At 33.9% G+C, this 19,875-nt stretch overlaps 1 protein-coding gene across 1 annotated transcript in view; it reads right to left on the bottom strand.

Moving 5' to 3' along the window:
• CSMD1 (CUB and Sushi multiple domains 1) overlaps positions 1–19,875 on the bottom strand; it is a 1,065,588-nt gene that overhangs the window by 191,081 nt on the left and 854,632 nt on the right. The window contains exons 22-23 of the mRNA XM_014251392.2: positions 16,292–16,461; positions 9,898–10,054 (exon numbers count right to left, since the gene is read on the bottom strand). Of these exons, the coding sequence (XP_014106867.1) occupies positions 9,898–10,054; positions 16,292–16,461 (327 nt within the window). The remainder of the gene's footprint in view (positions 1–9,897; positions 10,055–16,291; positions 16,462–19,875) is intronic.

Raw genomic sequence — 19,875 nt, 5'->3', positions numbered from 1 at the left:
ATGCATCCCTAATTCTGCCCACATATCATGTATACATAGTTTTGGCAGGGTGATTTTAATGTACAGAAAACTTTTGAAGGAATAATCTTAATTTTATTCTGAAATAACTTTCTTAATATTTTTAGCCATTAGAAAGAGAGTTTAGCTGACTGAAAAAAAATCTGTTCCCAATTTGTTGCTAATCTTCAGTTATAAAATATAAGTAGGTTAGAGAGCACCAATCTTAATTTGTTGAAATGTAAGCAGTTCCTTAATATAATAAAAGGAATGGAGAAAAACTCACATTCTTTATTTTAACTGTTAAAATCTTTACAAAGTAATTCTAGACTTTTCTTGAAAATTCATTGTTTTAGAAAAGGAAAAAATCAGTCAGGAGAAAGTTAAGATCAAACTTTGATCTCAGGGGCTTTCACAAGTTATTTGAAATGTCCAATATTATATGCCATATTATATATTATTACATGCTATTACATGCTCCTATATATTTTATAGAGTATATATCTATTACATATTATATAAGATTGTACTTTTGCATAAGAGTATTAGAAATATGGAACAGAATAATATATTCATGCTTGTGTAGGCTGAATTTCATAATTAAACTGTTATAGTTAATGTTTTCATAAATTAAACAGCAAATCAACAGTGACACACCTAACAGATCTCACATTTTAATTGCAGCAAGACAGAGTTTGCAAGAAGGATTACTGCATAATCCTAGGTTTCTAGGTGCTGATCATCTACCTGACTTAAGAAACTGCTTATCAGCCTCCCTTTCCCAACAGATAGGGTTGAACCAATATTTCTAAATGGGATAATAAATAAAAAGTAATAATTTGTCATTCAAAATGGGACCAACATAGGCAAGAAAGCTGGGGTAAAGAACAATAGGATATTGGCCGTTCTGTTCAAGTGCTCTAAGTTTTCAATTCTTACTCATGGGAAATATCTAGTAATTATAGCAGAGGGAATAAATTAACAGTAACTCTAGTGTGTACTCATCTAAAACTTGGAAAAGAGGAAATGATTCACTGCAAATAAACAGGAGTCTTTTTGTAAAGAACAGAGGAAATGAGCAAACTTTTGGAACAAATCCCAGCTAAAACTCATTAAATCCAGCTACACATACATACAATGACAACATCTATAATGACTTAATAGAAATAGATCCTTTTTAAAATATGACAGAAAAAACTTTAGGTTGAGGTGGCAAAGAGGTAAAGAAATTCTGCCATTCAAACCACTGCACTGACAAATTCATGGACACTGTTATCACTAAGGTCTCAGTAATAACACAACACTCTTTAATATGATCACTTCTTTAATATTAAAGCTATATAATGTTTAGGCCATCACTTCTGAGATTATGAATTTAGCTGGAACCTACTGGCAAATTTCAATCACATTTTTTAGCTATGATGAATACATTAGCATATGAGAAAGAAAAAAATATGCTTAAGAAGGCTACCTGAATTGGCATCACTGAAAAATCTTACTTTAATACTCAAAAGATAGAATTTTAATATAAATGTAAAACACCATATGTATATGGACACATACAGTGATCTCTACTAGCCACTCTCTCTCACCTGCAAAGCATAACTGCATTTTAAACTTTATAACAAGAGATTTTAAAAAGCAGCCCTTTTCTTGATAATAGATGTGAATTCCAACACTGGGAAAACCCAGTGATTTTAAGAAGATGAGAATCTCAGAACCATACACAGAAAAGTCAGGAGACTTTCAGCTGGTAATTTTCAGTAAATTTCAGAACCAAATCACAATGACCTTTAACAAACTACCTTTTCCACATGTTTGATACCACCTACATATCAAACCTTTTTTTTCCTTAATTTAAAACAAGAAATAGTTAACATCTTCCTTCTTTCTAACCCTAAGCTCAACGGGATAATTCAGTGACTTAAGGATGATAATTTATGTAAATTTGGAAATTAAATTTTTCTTTTTAAATTTTCAGAGCACTTTAAAAAAAAACAAACCTATTGCAATACACATTTTAATTGAAATGAAATCATGGTTTTCACTCCAAGTATTTTTTTTAAGAACATAATTTAATAATCATGGACTATCCAGCCTGTACTTCTAACAGAGCATGCTACTATTTTCTATTTCTTGTGTTTCTTCCTCTTCTCAGTTCATTTTTGCACCCTTCTCTTTACCAATGTTGTCTCTGTTCTCCACTCCATATATTTGCTCTAGTTCTTGGACAGCCTGTCTTGAAATCTTCCTCCCTTACATATGTATCCTAGCCATTTTGTCCCAAAAATCACCTTTCCCCATACCCTGTGGTGCATTTCTTGCCTTCTGTACTTCTCTTTAGGACTCCCTGGGCTGATATTGCAGCTTCATTTATTCTAACCTCCTGACACAGTAGCATAGTCAGTACCTATCTATTCCCTTCTTTCTCTCTTTTACCCTCTGCTCTAGGTCAGGCTTTTATGTCCCTGGTATTGTAACGAAACAGCTTCATCCTCACTTTCACAGGCTACCCAAAAGACACAGGATATTGGCAAGTTTACCCCAGCTGGCAGGTAAGCCCCCACCCAGTTGCTGTCACACTTCCCCACAGTGGGATCTGAAGAGAATCAGAAAGACAAAAGCAAGAAAATGAATCAGTTAACATAAATACAGTTTAATAAGTGAAAACAAAATAAAATAAAAACCCAAAACACCCCAAACCCAAACAAGTGATGCAAAACCAATCACTTATCAACAGCAGACTGATACCTAGTCAGACCCTTAGCAACCCCAAACCCAAACAAGTGATGCAAAACCAATCACTTATCAACAGCAGACTGATACCTAGTCAGACCCTTAGCAACAGCTACTTCAGAAACACTTCCCCAGAATTTAATTACTAAGCATGACATGGCATGACATGATATGGTATGAAATGTGTCACCATTCAATTCAAGTCATCTGTGTCACCTCCCACCTTTTTGCCTACCCTGAGCCAACCTGCTGGCACGTCAGAGCAAGTAACAGAGGAGGCCCTAACTCTGTGAAGCACTGCTCAGCATTAGCTGAAGAACCACAGAATCATGGAATCATTAATGTTGGAAAAGATCTCCAACATAAGTCAAACCTTAGACCAAACATCACCATCTCAATTAAATAATAGCATTAATGCCAAGCCCAGCTGTTTCTTGAACACTTCAAAAGACGATGACCCCATCACCTTCCTGCAGAGCCCCTTCCAATTCTTGACAACCTTTTCAGTGAAGAAATTCTTTCTGAAATAATTAACTCTATGTTTTCTTAACTGAAGAAAATTAACTCCATCCCAGTAAAACCCAATACAGATTGACAAACTGTTCACCTCCATCCTAATCCAGGCCTGCTGAGAAAAAGTATTCTGGAGCACTCATTCATAGGGTAGAATTTCCTCACATAGTTCTATACGGCTAATGATCTGTACCTCAAAAAATCTGATAAGATTTTCCTGAGATGGGAGAAATGCAAAACATCACCATGCCAGCATTTCCATCTACAGAGCATGGGTTAACATAATTTTTCAAACAGAAGGTTAATACAATGTTTATATTATCCTAATAATATGGTTTTCATTGCTTCTGTCTTAGAGATAAAAAATTATTTGGCACCTATTCTGTTTACCGGAGTAGCAGCTTCATAGATGTCTTTAAATTAAAAGTGAAAACCAACCTCAATTATAAAAACTGTTATAAAACAAATTATTTTTTGCTCATACAAAGTTTTGAGGATTTGGAGAAAGGGGAGACTATGTAAATGTTGAGTATTTTGGAAGCAGAAGGCAAGTTAATTTTTGGAGAAATAAGGAGGGAAGAGACTATGATGTCATCATGTTATTAATCAGGATATCATAATTCTTGTACACAACTGAAATGAATATTTCTAAAAGCTTTTTTTTTGACATTCATTATTTTTTGTTTCTCAAATTTGCAACTTTGACTTTCTTTTAGAAGAGTTACTTCTATGCATGCAATATTCATTTAGTATTACATTAATTTAGGGTTAGTCACATAACACTGCTCTTAATAGGACCATGTCAAACATGTATGTAAATACATGTATGTATTTAATAATATTTGTCTTTGGTGTCTTACATTTTTACTGCAGTGAGTGAAGGTTCTAACTGGAACAGACCTTATGTACAGGCTATTTATGGAAAGGGAACTGGAAGAGTTTCTTTTCATTACTGGATTGTTCTGCTAAACTGACATTATACACCCTGAGGCAAAGCCACTATATTCCTGATTTTGAGACTGATTATATGCTAGAATTGTCTGAGTTTGCAGTTTCAGAACATTGTTTTCACTGACATTCTAACCTTTTCAATTACTGTAGAATAGGAAATTAACTAAATTAAAGTTCATGATTCACTTAAATTAACTATTATAAATGGTTTCAACAATTTATATAAATTTAGACGATGGTAATTCAGATTCACCTTCCATTAAATAAAATTCACTATCCCTTGAAAGAAGTAGGGTTAAAGAATGATTGTAACACAGAACTTAAAGTGAAAATTAGAATTAAATCTTTAGCAGTAACAGAATACCATGAATTGTTAACCAGTGCATCATGTCTGAGAAATGTATTTAAAAAATTCTTTCCTTAAACTGAAAAATATGTCTTCAGACAAATGAAGAGAATATTTCAAAACTACTAACTATGCTAAATATAAAGGATGATAAATGCAAATGAAAATATTAAACCTCATTAAAAAAAAAAATCTAACCATGCACAATCCTAAATCTGTGGTAAATTCTGTGGGTGGATCACAGCTCAGGGGCCTGAAATTTTCTGAAAGAAGTGATAGACATGGAGAATTCTGCTTTCAGAGAAAGAAATGGTCATTATGGATTCAACATTTTTAATACCATTAAATTATTATTTGTGCCTACAAAACATTACTTTTCAAAAAGACAAATCTTTGGTGTGATTTTTTTTTCCAGCTCTCATTTCCATCTTAGCATAGAATTGCAGGAGAATATTTAATTGCACATTACAAGGAAGTGAAGGATATAAATAAAAAACAATTGTTGAGGAGCTAACATGGAATCTCATTTTTAATTTATACCAGCAAATCAGGGACAGGTCAGTGACAGGCCTTCAGAAATCTAAAATTTAGCTACAGAGTATTCCACAAACTCCCGGATAATTTTCAGACTTTACAAAGTCTATAACTAGTTCTTTATGCTTCTGAAATACAGAGTCTGTTGAGACGCAGAACATAGTACCAAGAGGGTCAGCGCAGCCAGGCATGTTCCTACAGATAATATCTGTCAGTATTTCTGTATGGACCTTTCCACTGAATTATTACAATATATTCTAAGGTTTAATCTGCAGATACGTGGAGCTTCTTCTTCTATTATTTACTGCACAGAACTAGGGAATCATGAAATTGGCATAGAGAGCTAGATGAGCTGCTCCTAAAAAGGAAGATGTCTAGAAGGTCCAACAGCCACTTCATGCTACTTCAGACAAACAGCTGCCAGTGCAAAGCTCATGGTAAAAACCCTAAGGTCTTAAAAGAGTCCAAGGAGCAACTCTACACAGTGTTAAGGTTCCACACATGGTGAATATAGATATCCATCATCAGGCACCGGGTAAAGAAATGAGTTTTGAGATTCCTAGATGGCACTGTGAAGGAAAGGAGTGTTTTCTTCTCAAATGTTTGGGAACTTTACTGGGAAAATTGTGCAAGTACAGTCCAGTGCTGAGTGATCTGTGATCTATACAAGACCATACAGATCACCTAGTAGCAGCATTAGGCTAAACTCAGAGGGTAACAAAACATTTGCATATGACATGTATGATAAATTGCACAGGTACTATTCTTCATTTTTTTCCAAAAGCTAAGAAAAGTGAGACTATGTTCAAGGAAGGAGGATTAAACAGGAGTAAGGAAGCACTCGTGACACAAATCAAAGCTGTGCATGATGAGTGAAAACAAACACTGTTAAATTTCCTCTTGTGTCAGGACTGTGATAGGGGAGTGGTTAGGCATGGCAGGGAGACTGTTTGTTATTCAGAAGCTGTATTGAATTGCTCCTTATTTTAAGTTGCAGTCTGTTACTTTTACCAGACAGCTGTGTTTTGCTTTTTCCACCTGTCACTGTGTGGCATCAATAAGATTTTGGTTTTATCTGATTGTCAATTTAACATTAAAAGCTACTGACATGACAGCACAAAGCACTGGCATCTTTACAGCAGAATGGCCAAATCTTATAACTGAGCTATGAACAGGAATAGCTGTGGGAATCCCTGTATCTAATCTCTTCCCCACGAAAATTAGTGTCTCAGGGAGAAAAGTTTTAATCAGATGGAAAGAAAAAAGATCCCCTGAATTAGAAAGTTTCCATTATGAAACAATAAGAGACATTTTCTAAAATGAAAAAAATAAAAATAGTCGCTGTCACATGTCAGTTGTGGCTACAAAAAGCATATATTTAAATTTTTACATGTAGATGACTAGTGATGTCCCCTGCTCAGGGGGAATTAAAGTCATCAAGCTTATATTGTCATTTCCTCAGCAATAAGATATAAATGTTCAGTCATTCCCTCTGAGCAGCAGTTTAGAGTTTCTGGAAGTGGACACTACCTTATTCCTCCTAACACACTGTAAGGCGATGGCTTTATATAAACTTGTTTTAGACAAAGTTGACAAGCTGCCTTCTTTGTTCCTCATTTTTCTTCTCCTCTGGTAGAGTCATAGTCAGCTATTGCTCAAATTACTATTTCATTGACTCTTACTCCATATACACTTATCCCACCAATTTCAGGCTAAAATACTTTCCATGTTTCCTTAAATAAAATCATTAATTTTAGTTTTCACTCAAAAGATTTCTTAGGTTCTCAAAACAGCTAACTTGAGAAAGAGTACATATGTTTTCAAGATCTTTTCTAGCAAAAAAAAAAAATACCTCTACCTATCTGGATAGACCTTTTTTTTCTTTAAATCATCTTGTAGTTATAGATCAAAGAATAACTATGATTTCTAGCTTCCATTCAGTATTACCAGAAATTATTTCCTCCACAGAAGATTCCATGAAAAAATTCATCAGATTTCATTTAGAACTTGACTGCTTTATAGATTTTCTTTTAAATATATTCTTATATTCTTATTTCTACAATTTATGAAAGCATCTTGGATTCTGAGTTTATAAAGTTTGGTTTTACTATGTCAGTAATGAGATTTTGAAAACAGATACAAGTTTCTTTATCCACATTTCTGTCACGGATCATTAGCTTTTTCTTCTACTGTATTTTTAAATTTAACATAAACTTTAGAATTCACACTATTAAAAAGGATGGAAAGCTAGTTGCACACAAATGAAATAGCAGAGTTTTATATTAGTCTTTTTAATAACACTCTGCAATATTACTTCTTAATTCCAATGGCCTTAATAGGAAGTACTACAAAGACCAACAATTAAGGGCAGTTGATGATGCCTTGTGGGTAGCAAGAACTCAGCAATAGGAAGTAAACTGAATTAATATGATTTATTAGACCATCACTCCTCCTATTTCTGTCTTATGATATTAATTATTCAATTTCATTCACTCCAGCATATATTTCTCATTTCCTTCAGCGAAACCATATGTTAACACTTTTTCGATTTGTTTTAGTAATTTTAAAGTATCTGGCATTATAATTCAATCTGAAAACTGAATAAATAAACTTCAGAGTAATATTTCAATTAATTCTGCTGTAAACTATAGTTTTATTAAACCAAAAGGTAATTATCATTTTATGTTTCATGTATTTACCATATGAATAATGGATATATTGGTTTAGTAACTGAATTGAAACTGCACCAAAAAATTCCAAATCCATTAAATAATGAGTATAAATTTCTGGTATATCTAATCTCTAAGATATAACTAGGACAGGACTTTTAGAAGAAGAATGTGAGTCAGCACTACAGCCAGTTTTCAAAGCACTGTAAAAGAATACATCTTCTGCTTGTATTTTCTGCTCGTATTTACTTATGAATGGTGAAAAATCCCACACTGAAAGGTTTGGAAAAAACAGTTACAGTTGAAGGAAATCAACTGGTTAGATGGTCAATGTCTCAAAATTTATTATATTGAATTTGGCCTCCTGAAAATACATGTGAGAAGCAAAGAATTAGTTTGTATTCACAAATGAAGATTGTCGCATGTGAGAGACAGTAGGAAGAAAAGTCATTACAGATAAGCTTTGCAACATGAATGGCTGCAAATTGATTACACAAGATAAAATAAATTAGATACTTGCCAACCAAAATAAAAAAAATAGTAAAATGTTATGAGACATAGGAAAAGAAGTTTTGCCTCTCTACCTGGTATTAAAATTACAGTTAAATGACTATGTCAAATTCTATCTGCACACTTCAGAAAATGTGAAAATACTTGGAAGAATAGAAAACAGTTTCAAAACTAATCAAACAGTCAGGAAAAAATCCTTAAGACATGAAGTATTGTATCTTACACAGGAAAATATGGTGCAAGAGTGCAAGTCTTAAAGTGTAACAAAATCAAACAACTGGATGTAGAAATTAGACAAAATTCTATTTTTAAGTAAAATTACATTTGTAAACAGTAGGTGGAACTGATTACTGAAGCAGGATTTGAAAGGAACTGATTTGAGACACTTGAAATCAGAGCCCTTAAAACAGGATTGTTTTTGAAACAGATGTTTGGTTCCTTTTCTTTAAAAGGAAAATTTCTACAGTTTCTCTTGGCAAAGTAGAGTAGATTTCCCTAGTTCACAGCTTGCTCCAAACCAAACCGAAAACATCAGATGTACTAAACTGAGCAATGATTTCACAATGATTTCTGTGCCACACTATGTTGTGGTGGCCTGCTCTGCAAGATTCAACAGCAACACATGGGAAAGTAATCTATAAAATAATAAATCGAAAGTAAATAGAACTTGGAGATTCCTTGAAACCTGGAAAAATATCTCTTTATTTCTGTTGGAAACAAGCTAGTTATCCCCAAAGTTATTCCCCAAGATTATCTGATTGTTTTGCCAGCAAAATTGATTCAATTAATTGCATACAGTCTGTGGGACAAGTGCATTGTTTGTCAAAACTTGTTGACTCCAGTCTCCTTCCAGTATACTCCACTCTGATCCTGACAAGCAGTCAGGCCAGATTAAGAGTGTACACCCAGGTACTCTTTTTTAAAAAAAAATCTCATTTGTACTCTGTCTTTTTTCTCTCCTTTTCTTTTCTTTCTTTTTTTTTCTTTTCTTTTTTCTTTTCTTTTCTTTTCTTTTCTTTTCTTTTCTTTTCTTTTCTTTTCTTTTCTTTTCTTTTCTTTTCTTTTCTTTTCTTTTCTTTTCTTTTCTTTTCTTTTCTTTTCTTTTCTTTTCTTTTCTTTTCTTTTCTTTTCTTTTCTTTTCTTTTCTTTTCTTTTCTTTTCTTTTCTTGTTTAGTTTCATTTCGTTTCTCTCTTCTCTTCTCTTCTCTTCTCTTCTCTTCTCTTCTCTTCTCTTCTCTTCTCTTCTCTTCTCTTCTCTTCTCTTCTCTTCTCTTCTCTTCTCTTCTCTTCTCATCTCTTCTTTTCACTATAGAAACTGAACTTTCCATTTTAAAACACTGACTTTCTGCACATTTTCTGCTACAGTTTAACAGCTAATATATTCAAGCCACAAATGTCACAACCCCACTACTAAGTCTAAAAAATAATCATGCTTTCTAAGCTTAAAAACTTACAAATTTGCTTTCAACAGTGTTTTTAAATACTAGCACTATCCAGTCATGTAGACAAGTAAATCTTGGCTTCTTAACCACAGTACACTCTACAAAATTACCTTCAACATTCAAAAAGGAATCACTACAGCTGAGAAATACACATTTCCCCACAAAGCAATCAATCAGATCATATTTATGAGCTACTTACTAGTATAAGTCAGCTGAAATCCTTGGTCAGTATCAGATCCATTGGTATTAAACTCTATCCACATATGGTTAGAGGTGCTATTAAGAATAACTCCCATCATGTCGTTTTTGGTGAAGACTCCAAGAGAGCGTGAGGAGCTGTCTTTTCCATCATATACCTTGCAGAAATAAGAGCATGAAATTGGACATCAAATCTAAATATTTGAAACATTTTCATTTGCAGAGTAATCCCGAAGTTAGTAATGTATTGCCAATAGTTCCTCCAAAATCTTAATGCTTCTATTTTGAGATGTATATATAACTGGGTTATACAATTCAGTGAAATCTTAAATATTCTATCCCCCTTAAGGTGTTTTATAGTCTTTTGCCTTATCAATTTTGTGAGCTCATCTTGAAAGAAATTAATATTTATATGCAATTCTATCTTCTGAGGTTGCATAAACTCAGATCGTTTTCTTGAATATTCACAAAGGCCAACAGAGGTATATGTTCTGAAATCAATATTGAAGGTAAACCCTTACAGCCTACACTGTTCTCTCCTGTCTGGATATATCAACAGACAAAATGAGATACTGAAGTCAATCTGTCATCTTTTATATCAGGCTCTAAGCCTGAAGCAATTTTGGTTTACTACAGGACTTAACAACAACTGATAAGTTTTCAAAAAAACTGTTTCCAAACTAATTGTAGGGATGTTCTTATTTACCATGTTACTCTACTGAAAACTTTCAACAATATCAACCTATGTACTTTTTCACATCCTAGAATTTTTAAGAATGCCTTTTGACTGTTCACAAATACAGGAGGAGTACAAACTCTTGCCAAGGAAGTAATTTTGATTTTTTTTCTTATTGCAAAATCTTGAAAGTCACAGAGTGTGAAAATAGCTTTCTGCAGTTTTGTTTGTTGGTTTGTTTTCTCAAGATGAACTTAAAATGCTAATTTCTTCTTTAAATTAAGTAAATCTCCTCTACTTTCTCATGGAAAAATAATCAATATAAAGTGTGTAAATACATGACATACATGAAATGACCTGTCAATGCTTATACAAAAGCAAGAAATGGATTTGAATAGCAGGTTTCTGATAGGAAGTGAAAGATAATTTGCCCTTATCTCACGTATCCTAGAGTTACTAGAGACAACCAGCACAAAAGCTACAATTATAGTGATTTCAAGCACTGAATCTTCATGCCTCCACTTGCAGACCTTGTGGTACAGTGTGAATTTATACTGATTTCAGTGAGAAGCAGGAGTGTCCCATTTAACAATCTAAGTTGCTACAACCAAGTCACTGTCAGTTCTTCCTATTTGACTGCCTTCTTAGATCTATTAACAAAATTTAGGATTGAATCTTTTGTGATGACAAACCATTGCAACATTTGTAGTGGGGACCAACCATTAAAAGGAGCTCTATTTTTTCTGTGAAGAAAATACCAGCATGGCATCTATAGGTAAATGTCTTGAAAGTACCATGCTTATCCCAAATGCCATTAATAAAATGAAATAATAAAAAAATATGCATAAATATTTTTTAAGATAAAAGCATATATTTACTTTTATAAACCTACATAGATATAAATAATTACATACTCTAAAAAAAAAATTTGAAAAATAATATATTGTGCTAGCCATTGATAGAAGAAAACATTTGGTCTTCATTATTGATGAAAGGATTGTCTTATACCAAGGCACACAGATGAGATGTCTCAGAAGATGCAATCCATTGTATTTAAGGTTCATGCAAGCAGTTACACATACTTAAGGTCCACCTCTTGGAAGAAATATTATTTTAAGCAATGCTAAGTGTATCTAAAAAGTTACTTGCAATCTTCTAGCTATTGTCTTGGGACAGAACTACCAATCGATTTCATGGACAGATTACACTTTATTTATTAGAGCTGGAAATCTATTGTACAGAGTAAAGAATCATTTGTTCCCCATAAGATTTATTTCCATAGATATATTACACATGATCTGGGAGATAATACTTGAAATGGTATGTTCCACTAATTGTCATTAATTAAAAATGCTGCCTATGTTTAAAAAGAGATTTTTATTCATCTATAAAACAAAACAAATAAACAAAGAGAAAAACCCAGAGCTAAAGATTACATACATCTTGTTTCAACAGTGTTCTACCTCACTTACAGAGATACCCTTCCTACCTGAGTACTAACAAGTAAAATAATAAAATCCCTCAAGATTAATCCAGACCCAAATGAAAAGAGTGTTTTGTGAAATTAAAATTAGATATGAGAGAACCTGTGAGAACAGCTGTATAGAAAATCCCAGACAAACAAACAAACAAAAAAAAGACTGTGATGAGACATTTGTGATGACTTGTCCATCTGTTGCTCATTTTACAGACATAAGCCAGTACATATCTACTTTAATAAGTGAAACATCGTTAGTGAACAAATACAAGCACTGAATCTCCCTTGTCTACACTGAAAAGTTGGTTGAGCCATCTTAGGAAGGAAAATGCATTTTTGCCAGTGCTTGTGATGCTAATTAATGTGAGCCAAGGATCATTCCCAATAGACATCTTTTGTACAACTATTTTGTCATGTCATATGCCACTGATTACAGAAGTACAAAATACATTTAATAAATTAGTCTAGACTATTTATCACTATTGATTTACATTTACTACATGCATTTAACTTGTTAAGGAGAACCCATTTGAAATATAATTCACATGCTGCAATTACAATTTCCTCAGTCATGAAGAAAAAAGATCTATTTGGCAAAAGAGATGAAAACCAGAATATTACATTCTACTTTTCCTCTTACCTCTGACAAATTCACTGAAATTGCATTATAAAGATTCGGGCATAAGTAGCTACTTTAAAGAATTATGAATCTTCAAGTGGCAGTTAAAACAGGGAGACCAGGAAGATGAAGTATTAGTGAGTGAGAAATTATAAACTCTAAAATAAATAGATAATCCAAGTATTCACTTTTGTCATGTGTCCTTCAAAATAGTGACACTGTTTCTAGTACTTTACTTGAATTTAAACTTATATGCCGCTATTTCAAGTTCAAATTTTGTCACAGCTATAGAATGCTTTGCCCTCAAATTACAGACATTAACCTGCATGCATTCTTCTTGAAAGCAATAGTTTTGACCCTTATTCATGCGCCAGTCTTATTGATACCAGAAATGCTCCAGCAAATTGTATGCCATTCCATTCACGCTACAGCCTCAATATCCAGCCTCGATGTTCCCACTTGAATACTGAGCTGATATATAGAGCTGCAGATTAGTTTATATTCTTAAAGCAAGTAAATAGAGACAGTATGAGTCAAGTCACCACTTGATTGTCTACACAGTATTTATTGTCAGTACATCTCTGGAACACATTTAATGCAGACTTACTAACTCCTTCATGAATTAGTGCAGGAGCTGCATAGGCCAAGGACGGTTTCTGGACACAGTTCCAGTGAGCCACTTTATTGTGCAATATGCGAGAGTTTAACACTAGAGGTGTAGAACTTCAGAAGATGGTCTTGGGCACAGCGGGGAATGATCACAGCATTGTTTGGAGCTGTGTTTAGAATTTATTTAGCCAAAGCATTTGGGGATGCCTCTTTTCTCTATTTCTGAGAAACTGAAAGTGTTTGATTTTCTTGCTGGGGTTAAAATATGCAAACAAAAGTAGAGGACAGCGCTACAGTTATTCATGAGGAGAAATGCTCCAATAACAGTACTAATGTATCTGCACCTGCCATGAGAATGTACAACACTCACCTGAAGGAGGAAATGCTGGCTAGTATTTCTTAATGTTTCTTGAAGTTTCTCACTCTGACAGTAAAAAAGAAATTACTTACAACTAAATTTACCAAATTTCCTTAATTGCTGAGATTTTATAGCATAAAATCATCCCAAAGGAACACACTTTTAAAATATTCCTTTGGAAGCTGGGGAGGCAAGTCCTGTATAGTTTGCTGATATTGATAACACCCTGAAATCCTTTCACTACATCCTCATGGAGTTCCTAGTGATCTTATCTGAAACAGTAACATCATATGCTTTGTCTGACACTCCTGGTGGGTTGATCTTGGGATTATTACGTTATTAAGGCTTTTATTTGCCCTCTTTATCACGTACTATTGAGCAGCATTTTTTGCTTTTCTTTACCTACATTTCCCCCAGTGATGCTCCAGCCCTGGCTGTGGCTCAGCCATGCCCTGTGGTGGGTGGCTGGATCTGGCTGGAACTGGCTGGAACTGGCTGGATCTGGCTGGAACTGGCTGGAACTGGCTGTGTCCGGCTGGAACCGGCTGTGTCTGACTGTGTCCAGCTGGGGCAGCCCCGGCCTCCCCTCACGGAGTCCCCACTGCTGCCAGGGCCTGGGCACTTGTACCCAATGCAACATTATGTACATACAGATTTTTCTTGTAAAACAGAGTAAGATAGTGAGCTGGGAGCTCCTTCATTTCAGCACAAGGTTTATAAATATTCTTAAGCTTAGTGCATCCCTTGAGAGCTGCTAGCAAGGCAGTCTCACAGCTTCTTCTGTGCAGCACAAGATAGAAGGCTGGGGTTTATAACACATTTTGCTCATATTTTGGGTGCATATAGGAAAAAAAGCAAGCTTCAAAGTCCATAGCCCTGCCAAAGTGCTGATTGGAAATATGTAAAAGGACATACTGGCAGGGGATAGAGAGGAAATAGACTTTATTTTCATAAATGCAGGTATCAGAGACCTTAATGGGTAGACAAGAGCTTAATTGTATAAATGGAAGTTGTGCTGTACAACTGACTCAAAACCAGAGAACTGTCCTTGCAGTTCAGACATCAACACAATTTTGCCTTTGCTTCCCTTGGATCCTCTGAAGTATCGTGTTAAAAAATCTATAAAAGAAGAAAGTATCTAACAGATTGCTCAGAACAGCTTTGTCTCAGGCAAATCTTTCTTGTATCTCTAGGGAATGTCACTAAGAATGCTGGACATTACTCATGAGATGTTATGAAGGGTAACTGAGTTTCTTGAATGTTTCTTTAGGGCTTTCTAAGGGATTTTTTTGTTGCAGAGTTTTAAGTATTTTATTAAATTATTTATAAACTAGATATCTGCAAAGCTTCTGGGAGACTTATGTACCATATTCAAGCAACTCAGTGGGCAATTCATTTCTTTCTTTGCTGCATCTCTTCAGAGCAAAAATACTTCTGGGGATCTGCACAGTCAGATCATGGATAATGGGAGCAAAGGACAGTACAGGCCACATATTTTGTCCACCAACTCAATTCCCTTTGGTCTAAAAGCAAAACCAAGGTCTTGCAGTGTTTTATACACGGTAGTATTTATTATCAATGTTTTTGTTGGTAAAGACAGAGAAAATGCTGGGGTTTTGATTGTAACTTTCTAATCTACAAACTAAACTATAAGCTTTGCTTATTTCATAGTCAAATGCAGACTGTACTTGTTGAAAAGAACAGATATAATAACAAAGATATAAATGTCTATATTAAAATGAAGACTTTTTTTTCTCCCCACCTTCATCCTATCTCTAAATGCCTTTTTTTTCAGGAATTGAATTGTCACACTTAATTACATAAGGAAGCTCTTAAGATGATGAAATGGATAAAAAATATAGCCACCAATATTTGATCCATAACAATTATATCTTTAAACTCCTTGTGAGAAGCACTCAGTGCAAATTAAAAAAATCAAGTTTGAAATGTAGACAGCAATTTCTAACATGTTAAATGGGCTGCTGGGAGATATCCAAAAAGGAAGTTGCTAACTGAATTCTGAATACTTTGTGATTTTAAGTATTAATTAACTGAAAATCTGGAGACATAAATTTGAAAGACTAATTTAATGTATGGTCCACACTTCAGATGAATATCAGGATTTTCAGTACATACAAGAATGCATCAGCTACTATTAGGAAAAGGCAGCTTATTACCATGCTGTAAAAAAGTACATGCTCAAAATCTATATATAGGCCATGTTTCGAAGGTTACCTGCAGTGTGAAAGAATGAAAAGACATCTTCTATAAATACAGATTTAGTAAATATTGAAATGTTAGTTTCTGTTTAAGGGAAATACCAAAAATCCCTTTGTTACCCTTATAAATATTGTGCAAAGAGAAAAAAAAAAAATACTAGGTACTCAAAGTCCAAGTTCCAATTTTAGGTTTCCTTTTAAGATTTAAACCACTAATACTTCTAGAAATTCAACTGGACTCACAATGTCTCCTACAGTTTCTTTGAATCTAGTATAAATCATTGAATCCAGTATAAAAGCAGTGATGCTATCCACCTAGAATTCATTAATTTTGTGTCAGAAAGTGAAATGCAAATAAAGATAATTGGCACTGGAAACAGATTTATTCATGCAGTGTGAATATTTAGCACAGAAAATTAAATAATTTTTCTTGTTACCTTAACAAGATCTCCCTCATGCAGCTGAAAGCTCCTGGCTCTAAGATGGATCCCTTTTCCAGCTTCAGTTTCAATTTTATAGATACATTCATGGTTGTTGTCATAATTAGATGGAAAATTTGGAGACAACAATGTTCCTTCATTTCCAGAGACAGTTGCTCCACATTCAGCTAAAGAAAATAGACACATTAAAACAAAAGAAGTGAATTATCCAATTCAAGAAAATATGAGTTATTAGCAGTAATACTTAGACTCTATGAAATCTCTAACAGGCTGTCTAGGAAAATTATATTTCTATTAGGTCTCATCTCTAGGATCAACTCCTAGAAACCCTATCAAAGTTGTCATCTCCTGCATTTAACTGGGTCTGTTTATTATGCGCACTTATGTGCTTTTAACTCAAATATATCCCCTGGTCCTCCCATCAGACTAACCTATAGTGCAGGTTAGCCTGGATACCATAAAAATTGAATGCCTTATTGGAACACAGTTATTGTGGTAACATTTCAGATAAACATAATATTGATTTTACCTCTGTATTGAGCTTTACAAATAAGTATTTATAAAAGCAGACAATAAGATGTCAAAAAACCCAATAAACAAAAAAACAAACAAACCAAAACAACAATCTGGTACTAAATCAAGAGCATTCAAACATGTTTTTCTCTCTCTGGAATAAGACCAAAAACAAAACAAAACAAAACAAAACATTTACTGATATCAGGTAAAGAGTAGGTGAGTCTTTTTCATAGCCATCTGTAGTAAGCACCTATTGACTCTTTCATTAGGCATTTCTTGTTGTAGTTCCCCAGCAAATAAAACAATAAAGAGTAGGAGAAGTGGTATGTTCCAGATCATGGGCTCAGTTTGAATTCTGAATAAAGACTAATAAAATTATTAAAACATAAATTCCATCACATAGATGAAAACACCCAAACAGACAGCAAATATTTGTGTACTGTTCAAACATACATTAAAAACACCTAAAAACACCCTAAAATCACCTTATAAAATCCCACAGTAACATTAACAAACCAACTATTAATCTTCGGCTTCTTTTTAGGTGCATGAGATTGATATTGATTTCTCATTTTTCAATCCAGGGATAAAATATAATGTGTTTTTTGACCTAAACATCATTAGACCTCATTCAGAGTTTTGGAAAAACATAACAGATAAAATAAATTAATGTATAATTGTAAAGCAACAGATATGCCCTGTCAGAGAAGTGATACAGATAAAAATCTGTATTTCTTCTAAAAATGTTTAATAGATTTTTAGAGTTCTTAGGATGTTAAAACATTCATTTGAAGAAGTGGGAGAGGGAGGGGGTGGGGAATACATTTTTAGGTAAAACTCAATATAGTTTAACAAGTATATGTGTAAAGGATAATTTTGAAAATTTGCATAGACCAGCAAATATCTCAGAAAATAATTATTTAAACATACTCAAGAAGAAATGTATGATTTATATTTACAAATAAGCAGTCTAAATATCCTGTATTTACATTTCTGAGGTCTTCACAGATATCAAATTTATGTGCATCTTGCTTTTGAAAAGTATAAAATGAGTGGTTTTTTACTTCCTCCCTACAATAAATCTGAAGAAAGAAAGGGAGTAAGAAGGAGAAGGAGACGGAAGCAGGAATGGATGGATGAAGGGAAGGTGCAAGGAGGGAAGTAGGGATGAAAAGCAGAAGAAAGGAAGGGGGAATGAGACAGTTACAATCTTACATGGAGCCTTATTTCTACTCTGCCTTTGGGATCTCCTTAGTCAAAATGAAAAAGAAAATCACAAATAAACTGCTTCAGGATCTTTATCTACCATGTTCTGTCAGAGTTCATTTGCTGTTTTAAAGTAGAACTTTTTATTCTCCCCTTCCTTAGTTTCAGTTTTGAGCTACATATATATATACCTGTTATATTTAACAGGTAGAAGGGTGTTGGGGAATAAGAACCCCTGCCACCAAACTTCAGACAGATGAACTCTTTTGTTGTTGGGGAATGTAGAATGCATAAGGTATTTCTATCATATTTAAAGTCACCTTACATTGCCTAAATGTTTCAAAGAGCTGTAGTACACTGAGAAACTAGATTTTTATTTCAATACTGCTTTGGTAAAGCATGTCAAGTATATGATACCTATTGTATATAGCCATATGTAATACATGTCTCCCAGTACCTCTTGGTGCATACATGTCCACATGTAGCTATTTTTGTCTTGCATTTTAGGAAGAAGGTGAAACTGATTAAGTTTATAAAATTAATTCAGAGCAATGCCAACATTAATGCCGCATTAATGTATAACATTTACAACACCAGTACTCTGTACAAGCCCTCTGCAAACAAGTGCCTAGGTAAAGGTGCATGAAAAAAAAACAATGTCCCTTAGGCTACATCAGTATCTTATTATCTACCTCCTTTAAGGAACCAGAAATACACAAGTACAATGTTGAAGAGAAAAAGGTATGGAAGCAAAGGATTTTTCTTAATTAATGTTCATGCAATATTCTATGTTGTTTCAGTGAGTGAATGTAAACCACTATATATAAAGAAATATATATAAATATATATATTTTTTTTAATAAAGAATTATATATAAATATATTTCTTTATATATAAAGAAAGTGTACAGTGAGCTTTCCAAAATCTACAACTGGACACATTTCTTGCTCCAATAAGTCTATGTTCCAAGGTTCAAAGCCATGGTAATTTCAATCTGTGAATAAAAGTACTGACATCTAAGATTGGGGATAACGAGCTATAAATTAAAGTTAAAATACTACTACCCTTCTAAAGTATACTCTTTCTGCAAGAAGCAGATGTACTCTAACATGAGCAATTATTTACTAAACTTGAATTACATAGCAAAGTTCTCTGAACTCAATTGGGCATTCATATAACTCCAATCCATGCTATAAAACCGTATTCTGTTTTCAGTGCATGTGTTGTGGTTTAGATTTGCTAATTTTGTTTCCCGGCCAATGCACCAAATAAATGTCATGGTTTTAAAGCAGTAACTAAAAAATTACTAGAAAACTTACTTATTTCTTGCTGTGAGATATGGATTAGAACAAGAGCAAAACAGGCTTAAAACTTAAATGGAATATAGAAAGTTTATTAACAAACTACAAGAATAACAAAACCAGAATAAAACTTCCAGAAAGCCCCTTTTTCTCCCACTACCCAACCATTCCCTTGTTCACATGACAACATAGAGACAAAAAAACTTTGGAACTTTGGTGTTTAAAACAGTCCCAATTCCTGCTAGAGTCTTTTCATCAGTCTTTGTAGAGAAACAGAAGTCTTCTTCTGCTAATGGACTTATTCACAAGAAAACTATTTCTGTTATAGCTTTCTGTTTCTCTGATGCCAGCTGCCCGGAAAAAATCTGTCATCAGTCCACTCCTACCATTTCACATCACACTGAGGTGTGTTATGGGTCAAATGAGTCTAGGGATGTCGTTTTTAAGGATGAGTTATTCAAAGACAAAAGTTTTCTTCATCTGCCTCTGTGAGCCTCCCTGGAAACAGAAGTTTTCTCTTTGCCTCAAGCACCCCCAAATCTTCAACTATTACTTCTT

The sequence above is a fragment of the Pseudopodoces humilis genome, chromosome 3, assembly GCF_049639895.1.
Source record: "Pseudopodoces humilis isolate 2021_Gansu_Grassland_sample_001 chromosome 3, ASM4963989v1, whole genome shotgun sequence".
Lineage (NCBI taxonomy): Eukaryota > Metazoa > Chordata > Aves > Passeriformes > Paridae > Pseudopodoces > Pseudopodoces humilis.
Note: the sequence above shows the minus strand (reverse complement) of the source record. Positions and strands in the feature narration are given on the sequence as shown.